This window comes from Salmo salar, chromosome ssa14 (genome assembly GCF_905237065.1).
Source record: "Salmo salar chromosome ssa14, Ssal_v3.1, whole genome shotgun sequence".
Lineage (NCBI taxonomy): Eukaryota > Metazoa > Chordata > Actinopteri > Salmoniformes > Salmonidae > Salmo > Salmo salar.
In genome coordinates, this window is record NC_059455.1 from 91,438,945 (window position 1) to 91,449,395 (window position 10,451).

General features: G+C 42.7%; 1 protein-coding gene across 2 annotated transcripts in view; it reads right to left on the reverse strand.

Moving 5' to 3' along the window:
- LOC106570604 (SH3 domain-binding protein 5) overlaps positions 1–9,710 on the reverse strand; it is a 25,167-nt gene extending 15,457 nt beyond the window's left edge. The window contains exons 1-3 of one of the 2 annotated variants that reach the window (XM_045694959.1): positions 9,304–9,710; positions 4,546–4,608; positions 23–106 (exon numbers count right to left, since the gene is read on the reverse strand). In XM_045694959.1, the coding sequence (XP_045550915.1) occupies positions 23–106; positions 4,546–4,608; positions 9,304–9,384 (228 nt within the window). In that variant the 5' untranslated portion in view covers positions 9,385–9,710. The remainder of the gene's footprint in view (positions 1–22; positions 107–4,545; positions 4,609–9,303) is intronic. The other variant, XM_014143063.2, reaches the window with a different exon arrangement.
- Between the last annotated feature and the right edge of the window lie 741 nt (positions 9,711–10,451).

Genomic DNA, 10,451 nt, shown 5'->3' on the forward strand with positions numbered 1-10,451 from the left:
AACAAAGACTCAACAAACTTACCTGAGACTCCCTGTCTCTGCCAGTCTGTCCCTGCATATCTGTCCACAACTCTGCTGTCTGTGTGCCATCTGTTGCCTGCTCTGCCTAATGACATCATTGTGAAACATTTCCATTAGAATTTCATTTCTTTCTTATGAACATTTTATCAACTAGTCTTTGAGATATTAGGCTACTAGGGTTCTTACTATGCGTTTTGGTGTATTGAAAAATACTCTGATGTCCGTCTTTTATTTTTCTGCCATTTTTCTACCTGGCTGGCTGGCTGGCTACACACACAGTGTGTAGGTTATTTACAGTAAGAGATGGACTTCTATCATCTTCAATCATTCTATTTGGGCTTCGATCTAAAAGGTAGCTAGCAAATGTGAAACGGATTAAAATGACGAGTTGACAGCTGTATGAGTTCACCATTTACACAACATATGCTGCAACCTTTTGGAATTTTAATAGTTTGTTTCATATTGGCTGGCTTCCAACAATAGCTGAATTTGCAAAGCTAGCGAGCACCAATTCAGTTTCAGTGGTGTTTGCTATAATCTTTGCTACCCGGGTTAAATAAAGGTGAAATAAAATAAATAAATAAAAGTTCACTTGCGACAATTTAGCTTTTGCAACGAGACCATTAAATATATTTAAGACAATGGTAGAAGAGAGTGTAGTTCTGTTCAGTTTGGATTTCAGTTTATCGCTAACCTTATCACAGGGACTTTGAAGCACTAACTTACATCATCTGCATGCTGATTCCATCTTTGACGACGCCACATAAATGGAATAGGTACCAGCTAGCTTAATAGTTAATATTTGCGTGCTAGCTCTGCATATTCAGCTAGTGTGTGTGTGCGCGATTGACTGGATTAACCTCACGTCAGTTACGTAGCAAGCTAAGGATCTGGCAGTGGATCAAACCATTGTGAGTCAAAGGGTGTGGGGGTTGCAATCTTTTGAAACTTAAAAACGCGCTATTAAGTGTCTATAATCAGCACAATTGCTTTCATTGCGTATTATTAATATTATTTAAATTACATAGTTATGTTTCAGTGATATATTGGGGGGGACAAATCATATTTTTCCCAGGATGGGGGGGTCGTGTGTCCCCCGTCCCCCCGGGATTTCCGCCCCTGGTTACCACATGTCCCTGATTGTGATGGACAGTCCCACATTTTGTCCCTTTGTCCCACCTCCCGTAAATTGTTTTTATTCCTGTAGGCTACTAATCTGTTCCTCGAAATCATCCCGTTGTCCCGCATTTGGGTATTTTAAATGTGGTCGCCCTAGATTTAAGGGCTGTAACAGCTGCATCTTGTCCCCAGAAAGGGAGGGGGTAGGAAGAGAGGGGGAGAGATGGAGGAGAAAAGAGAGGGGGAGAGATGGAGGGGAAAAGAGAGGGGGAGAGATGGAGGGGAAAAGAGAGGGGGAGAGATGGAGGGGAGAAGAGAGGGGAGAGAAGAGAGGGGGACAGATGGAGAGGAAAAGAGAGGTCGAGAGATGGAGGGGAGAAGAGAGGGGGAGAGATGGAGGGGAGAAGAGAGGGGGAGAGATAGAGGGGAAAAGAGAGGGGAGAGAAGAAGGGGAAAAGAGAGGGGGAGAGAAGGAGGCATTGAGGGGAAACTAGCTTCCTGTGACATCGTCACACTTCCTCAATGGTTTCTGCGGTTTCATGTTTCAATCAAGTTTCAAGTGTTAACGTCACATGCACAAGTACAGTGAAATGCCTTTCTTGCAAACTCTAACCCCAACAATGCAATAATGAATAACAATGTAACACAAAAAATAATAACACACAAGATATAACAATAAGAAGAACATGTATATATACTATGTATATACAGGGCCAGTCAGTTCCAGTAGCATATTGACAATGTGCAGGCATACTGGATCGATAGAGGTAGATATGTATAGGGGTGAGGTGACTAGGCATCAGGATATATGATAAACAGAGTAGCAGCAGCGTATATGATGATGGTATGAGTGGGTGTGTATGTAGAGTCAGTATAAATGTATGTTCATATTATGTGTGATGGAGTGAGTGTTTGTATGTATGTGTGTTGGAGTATCAGTGTGTGGAGTGTGTAGGGCCCTGTGAGTGTGAATAGAGATGGTGCAAAAATACAAAGGTCAAGCCCAGATAGTCCATGTAGCCATTTTGTTAGCTATTTAGTTAGCCATTTTGTTAGCTATTTTGTTAGCCATGTTGTTAGCTATTTAGTTAGCCATGTTGTTAGCTATTTAGTTAGCTATTTAGTTAGCTATTTAGTTAGCTATTTTGTTAGCTATTTAGCAGTCTCATGGCATGGGGATAGAAGCTGTTCAGGAGCCTGTTTTGGTGTCAGACTTGATGCAACATCACCGCTTGCCATGCGGAAGCAGAGAAAACAATCTATGGGCTGTTGGTTGGAGTCTTTAATGATTTTCTGGGCCTTCCTTTCACACCGCCTGATATAGAGAGGTCCTAGATGGCAAGTAGCTCGTCCTCAGTGATATACTGGGCTGTCCTCACCACCCTCTGTAGCACCATGCGATCGAGGGCGGTGCTATTGCCATACCAAGCAGTGATGCAGCCAGTCAAAGATGGTCTCAGTGGTACAGCTGTAGAACGTTTGGAGGATTCGAAGGGCCCATGCCAAACATTTTAAACCTCCTGAGGGGGAAAAGGTGCTGTCGCGCCTTCTTCACCACTATTCGCGTTTGTGTAGACCATTTTAAGTTCTTAGTGATTTGGACACAGAGGAACTCTCGACCTGCTCCACTGCAGCCTCGTCGATGGGGACGTGCTCGTAGCTCTGTTTCCTGTAGTCCACGATCAGCTCCTTTGTCTTGCTCACATTGAGGGAGAGGTTGTTGTTCCGGCACTACACTGCCAGGTCTCTGACCTCCTCCCTATAGGCTGTCTCATTGTTGTCAGTAATCAGGCCTACCACCGTAGTGTCGTCAGCAGACTTAATGATGGTGTTGGAATCGTGCCTGGCCACGCAGTAATGAGTGAACAGGGAGTACAGGAGGAGACTAAACACTCTCCCCTGTGGGGCCCCCATGTTGAGGGTCAGCGTGGCGAGGTGATGTTACCTACCCTCACCAGCTGGGATGATGTTCCTAAGCTTGGTGATGAGCTTGGAGGGGACAATGGTGTTGAACGCTGAGCTGTAGTCAATGAACAGCATTCTCACAAAGGTATTCCTCATATCTAGGTGGGTGAGGGCAGTGTGGAGTACAATTGAGATTGCATCGTCTTTGGATCTGTCGGGGCGGTATGCAAGTTGAAGTGGGTCTAGGGTGTCTGGGATGTTGGAGTTGATGTGTGCCATAACCAGCCTCTCAAAGCACCTTATGGGTGACGGAGATATGAGGTATCTGTGACATCCACTGAGAAGCAATGTTTACAATAAACATGCTAATAGTTTGTCTCTCTGGAAAAGAACACCTATTAAATCAGTGCTCTGAAACATGTTTAACCCAATACTGACCAATGAACTCCTGATGTTGAAAGGTAGCTTCCTGAAGTTGTTTTTGTGTTCCACCAAGCCAATGTCTCGAACCACAGTCCCTGACCCCTGGCCCCTGGCCCCTGACCCAGTCTTAAAACAGCACCCAACAATACCGTGCTTCCTAACAGTAATCCAAATGTCTTTGTAATAGCAGCTGGTCAGAGAGAGAGAGAGAGTAGCCCTAGGGTTTGTTTAATGGTCAGACGGCAAGACAGAGAGAGAGAGAGAGGCCACACAGGCCCGTCTACCCTACAGGAGGCTCTAGGGGGGCTCAGAGAGTCACCTTTTGTTTATACCGTAAACAACTTGACATACTTCGCATACCTCCCTTTCAGCCATTCTCTTTCTCTGAATTAGATTCCTGGAAATATACAACAACATAATATATGTGTATAATACAGGTATTACATAATATATGTGTATAATACAGGTATTACATAATATATGTGTATAATACAGGTATTACATGTGTATGTGTATAACAAGATTTTCTTCCTGAAATACAAGGAATATGCTGACGTTTCCCCCAAGTACTTAATCTTTTCAGTAAACTGTCTCTCTTCTTCTCCCGCTCTCCCTCTCCCTCTCTCCCTCTTCCCTCTCTCCCTCTCTCCCTCTCCCTCTCTCCCCCCTTCCTCTCAGGAGGAGATTAAAGTTTAAAGGAAAATAGCGTATTTCAAATCGGGTGCAATGAAAATAATCTGGGTGGCCATTTGATTAGCTGTTCAGGAGTCTTATGGCTTTGGGGTAGAAGCTGTTTAGAAGCCTTTTGGACCGAGACTTGGCTGTTCTAGACTATTTCCAATGAAACCCAGAAGAGGAGAGGAGGTGGTTTAGAGGAGGAAAAGAGCGTATTCGTAATAAAACCCAGAAGAGGAGACGGTTTAGGGGGAAATGAAGACGTCAGACTTGGGATAGGCTGCTATTTGATTTGATTTGATTGAACGGCTTTGGGCCAGTAACTGAAAGGTCGCTGGTTGGAATACCCGAGCCAAGAAAAGTAACAAGTCTGTCCTTGAGCACAAACACACACAGGCCTACCTCCAGCTCTGTCTCCCAGCGGTTGATATCTTCTGTAGACTGGTTCAACTTGTCCAACTCCCCCTGTTTACACACAACAAACAGGAGACAGGGAGGAGGGAAGAAGGAAAGGAGGAAAGGATATGAGAGAGAGAAAAATGAAGAGGAAGGAAAAGAGAGGATAGAGAGCAAAAATAAAGTGTAATAGATTTACATGAAATGTGTTTATAAAAAGGCCAAAATGTTCCTGTGCAAAGAAAGGACAAGCAATGTATCTCATCTAGCCTATAGCCCAGGCCTACTCTACGCCACTATGCACTGCATTGAACATTCCATTTTGTGAATAGTGATTGTTATATTATTGTCTTAAATTATGACTATCTCAATCTAATCATTAGGAACATATACATCTTATATACAGCACCAGTCAAAAGTTTGGACATACCTACTCATTCAAAGGTTTTTCTTTATTTTTACTATTTTCTACCTTGTAGAAAAATACTGAAGACATCAAACTATGAAATAACACATATAGAATCATGTAATGTAGAATCATGTAATGAATCATGTAATGTAACCCCCCAAAAAGTGTTAAACAAATCAAAATATATTTTATATGTGTGATACTTCAAAGTAGCCACCCTTTGCCTTGATCACAGCCATGCACACTCTTGGCATTCTCTCAACCAGCTTCATGAGGTAGTCACCTGGAATGCATTTCAATTAACAGGTGTGCTTTGTTAAGAGTTAATTTGTGGAATTTCTTTCCTCAATGTGTTTGAACCAATAAGTTGTGTTGTGACAAGGTAGGGGTGGTATACAGAAGATAGCCCTATTTGGTAAAAGACCAAGCCCATATTATGGCAAGAACAGCTCAAATAAGCAAAGAGAAACAACAGTCATCATTACTTTAAGACATGAAGGTCAGTCAATCTGGAAAATGTCATGACATTTTCAAGATAGTTTCTTCAAGTGCAGTCGCAAAAACCATCAAGCGCTATGATGAAACTGTCTCTCATGAGGACCGCCACAGGAATGGAAGACCCAGAGTTACCTCTACTGTAGAGCATAAATTCATTAGAGTTAACTGCACCTCAGATTGCAGCCCAAATAAATGCTTCACCGAGTTCAAGTAACAGACACATCTCAACATCAACTGTTCAGAGGAGACTGTATGAATGAGGCCTTCATGGTCGAATTGCTGCAAAGAAACCACTACTAAAGGACACCAATAATAAGAAGAGACTTGCTTGGGCCAAGAAACACGAGCAATGGACATTAGACCGGTGGAAATCTGTCCTTTGGTCTGATGAGTCCAAATTGGAGATTTTTGGTTCCAACCGCCGTGTCTTTGTGAGACACAGAGTAGCTGAACGGATGATCTCTGCATGTGTGGTTCCCACCGTGAAGCATGGAGGAGGAGGTGTGATTGTGTGGGGGTGCTTTGCTGGTGACACTGTCAGTGATTTATTTAGAATTAAATGCACACTTAACCAGCATGGCTACTACAGCATTCTGCAGCGATACGCCATCCCATCTGGTTTAACCTGTTAGGGCTAGGGGGCAGTATTGACACAGCCGGATAAAAAACGTACCCGATTTAATCTGGTTACTACTCCTGCCCAGTAACTAGAATATGCATATAATTATTGGCTTTGGATAGAAAACACCCTAAAGTTTCTAAAACTGTTTGAATGGTGTCTGTGAGTATAACAGAACTCATATGGCAGGCCAAAACCTGAGAGGATTCCATGCAGGAAGTGGCCTGTCTGACAAATTGTGTTTCATCTTGGCTCTTTTTATTGAAGACTGAGGATCTTTGCAATAACGTGACACTTCCTACGGCTCCCATAGGCTCTCAGAGCCCGGGAAAAAGCTGAATGATATCAAGGCAGGCTCTGGCTGAAACACATTATCGCTTTTGGCAAGTGGCCAATCAGAGTACTATGGGCTTGCCCCCCCCCACCCCCCAGTTGAAATGGTCTAGAAGCGCAACTGTGGGAGAGTAAGCTCCAAATAGTTCATGCAATCAGGTATCAGGCTTCTGAGGTTCGGGAGGCATTACTGGAAGCCAGACAGACGATCAATGATCCTGTGGCCAAAGTGGAGGCACAAGCGCTTGCAGAGGAAGTTGGGTCCTACCGCTTTTTGATTTGCTGTGTCCTATGGTGTGAGATACTGACAATGACAAACAAGGTGAACAAGCTCCTCCAATCCGCCTCAATGCAGTTGGATATCGCAGTGAATTTCATCTCAAATGCAAAGGCCTCCCTCACAACATACCGGGAAACTGGATTCTCTGATGTCCAGACAACAGCCAAAAGTATTTGTGAAGAAATGAATGTGAAGGCTGTTCTGAAAGAGAAGAGACTGAGGCATTTCAGCTATGAGGCTCTTGATGAACCAGTGACTGACGCACTGAAAAACCTTAAAGTCAACTACTTCAACATTGTGGTCGACTCTGCTGTGACATCCATGGATGAGAGATTTGAAACACTCAACCAGGTCAAAACCAAATATGGAATGCTGCTGAACTTCAGCACTGCCTCTCAGATGTCCAATGAATTTTTAACGGCTCACTGCATGGAAGCTGAAAACACTCTTAACCTTCAGAGATGACTGTGACATCAGTGGAATGGATCTGACACACGACATTCAGAATTGACCTGATCTGCCATCAGACAAGATGGCTGCCTTTGAGCTGCTTTCCTTTCTCTGTGAGAACAACCTGGAGGAACTCTATCTTAACCTTTGGATGGCCCTAAGAATGGCAGTCATCCTACCAGTAACAGTAGCATCGGCAGAGGGGAGCTTTTCAAAATGAAAGCTCATCAAAAGCTACCTGAGGTCTTCCATGTCACAGGAACGTTTGAGTGGTCTGGCCATCATGAGAATAAATCATGACGTGGGGAAACACATGTCCTACGATAAAATCATTGTGATGATTTGCCTCAAGAAAGTACAGAAGAGGAATATGTTGATGGTAAGATTCAAATGTTTACACACTTAGTAACATTTAAGATTGTATGGCAGAAGTGCATTTGTGTAAATGACTGCTTAATAACTATGTGATGTACTTTCTCCATTTCTTCCAGACAGTCCAGATAGACTGGTGCCCATGCTAATGCTGAAAATGCCCAGGCTGTAGACGGAACCAAAGTTAATCCCACAGCTGTATCGGTTTTATTTGACTATTTAGAGACATGTTTTATTTATTTAATTTTATTTCACCTTTATTTAACCAGGTAGGCTAGTTGAGAACAAGTCCTTTATTTAACCAGGTAGGCTAGTTGAGAACAAGTTCTCATTTACAACTGCGACCTGGCCAAGATAAAGCAAAGCAATTCGACACATACAACAACACAGAGTTACACATGGAATAAACAAAACATACAGTCAATAATACAGTAGAACAAAAAAAAATATATAGCTGCAGCCATAGCCTATAGACTTATGTTGACATTGTATAGACAAAGCTAATTGTATAATATTGTGAGGACTAATTACCAGGCAGCAGAGCCAAAGCTCACTGTTATATTTGATTCTTTTCTACATTTTATATTTTCTACAATTTATTATTTATGTTAATATTCACTTATCTTAAGATTCTACGGAATATATTATATTCAATAAATATTGTTTGTTTATACCTCATTCTGTTCTGTGTTGGTCTACTTAATCTTAGACCGACAGATGGAGCAAACTGTTTTTGTCACGTCCTGACCATAGTAAGTGGTTATTTTCTATGGTAGAGTAGGTCAGGGCATGACAGGGGGTGTTTGTCTATGTTTTGTATTTCTATGTTCAGTTTCTGGTTTTGTATTTCTATGTTGGTTTTGTTTGGTATGATCTCCAATTAGAGGCAGCTGGTTGTCGTTGTCTCTAATTGGAGGTCATATTTAAGCTGATGTTTGTCCCACCTGTTTTTGTGGGTTATTATCTTTGTGAGTAGTGTTTGTTTCTCCTCTGTGTCACGGTTTGTTGTTTTGTAAATGTTCAGTTATTTGATGTATTGCTTAGTTTCACGGATTAAATAAATATGTGGAACGAAACACACGCTGCACTTTGGTCCGCTCCTTTTGACAGCCGTGACAGTTTTAAAGGTGGGAGGATTGTAGTGGCAGCACTGGGGTGTCAATTGTGACTGTGCGGCAATGGCAAACGGTTTACATGGCTCATAGGTAGAAGGGCTCATTAGCATAATTTTGCTTAGGGCCCCAGGGAGGTCAGGACCGGCTCTAGTAGGAACTCCTTCAAGATTGTTGGAAAAGCATTCCAGGTGAAGCTGGTTGAGAGAATGCCAAGCGTGTGCAAAGCTGTCATCAACACAAAGGATGGCTACTTTGAAGAATCTAAAATATAAACTATATTTTGATTTGTTGAACATTTTTGGGGTTTCTACATGATTCCATATGTGTTATTTCATAGTTTGTCTTCGTTATTATTCTACAATGTAGAAAATATAAAAAATAAAGAAAAACCCTTGAATGAGTAGGTGTGTCCAAACTTTTGACTGGTACTGTACTTCTGCAAATGCGAGGATGGTTTATTATAAAGGTACATTTTTGGGGGTGAAAATGAGCTTGACCAAACTTGAAACCCACGCATATGTTAAACCCAGCATATGTTAAAAGGTGATATGGCAAATCTTTACTAAGTCTAGTCTCCTTTAAGACCACAGAGCTCATATATGAAACGAATAGGGATTATATATGTTTGGGTGTCTGTCAATCTAAAATAATAACTGTCGGCAAGAAGCTAACATCCTCATCACTGTACCTGGATCCGGGGGTCAACCACTTCGTCCTCGGGAGATTCACACTCTTCCTCTGACTTGATTCCCTTTTCTAACTGCTCCATTTCGTGGGGGTTCTCAGAACCAGGGTCCTCCGTGCAACACAAAACGCGACCCCCGCCGAGACGAGACTTTAGCGGCTAGTTGAGTTCAGACGGTCCGTCGCCTCTTTCTACACACGGAGAAGATTCGAGCGTATTCCGTTATAATAGAATACATAGCAGGCTCGCAAACACACGAATATACTGCAGACGTCCGGGATAGACAGAAAACAGCAGAGCCAGGAAAGCGTGTCTGTTTGTAGCTCACCACTGGACAGAATCCCACAGACACAACAGGCGGTTTTGCTGAAAGCGACCTTCCCGGACAGTCAGTGGCGGTTCTAGACCATTTCAACTGGGGGGGGGGGGGCAAGCTGGGACCAGTTGTACTGTTAGAGGGGCCAGAGGAGAGAGCGCGAAAGAGCTGTGGAATGAGAGGTCAGATAAAATGAGATTTGGGTTTAGTGCGTCCTCTGCTGACAACTAAGATGAATGCAGATGTACTGCGAGTGGCCTAGAGAGCATGGATTTGTTGTGTTATCACATAGGATTAATGAACAAAAGACCTCAAGCTAAATATCTCATGTATATACAAGTTGAGGATAAACCAGCTATGTAATAACGTTTATATAAGCAGCTTGTTAGCACTTTGTTACAGAAGAACAACAGAATAGTTGTCTGTCAAGGAAGTGACATTTTATTTTCTGTATTTACTGATGAAACACCATCTGCAGCCTGCTGAAAAACACCCTGCCGTGTGATGGATGTCGGTGGTGGACGGACACAGTGTGGGTAACGGGTCACTTTATGTGTGTGTGTGTCCTATGTAACACCTCATTGGACTGTTGTCACGTTGATTGATGAGGTGTCATACTTGGCTCATGCCAAACATACACGCACACTAACACATAGGCAATACACAATTCATGAGGGGTCACAGCGTTCTCTCAATGTTCTCTGAACAGTATGGACAAAGGCTGTCACGTGTCTATCTACCCACCCCTGAATGAAGTAAATACTAAAAATGAAACCTACAATCTCCAATTTTGAAATTCTATAAAACGTTGGTCGAACGCATTGTTCACAATAAC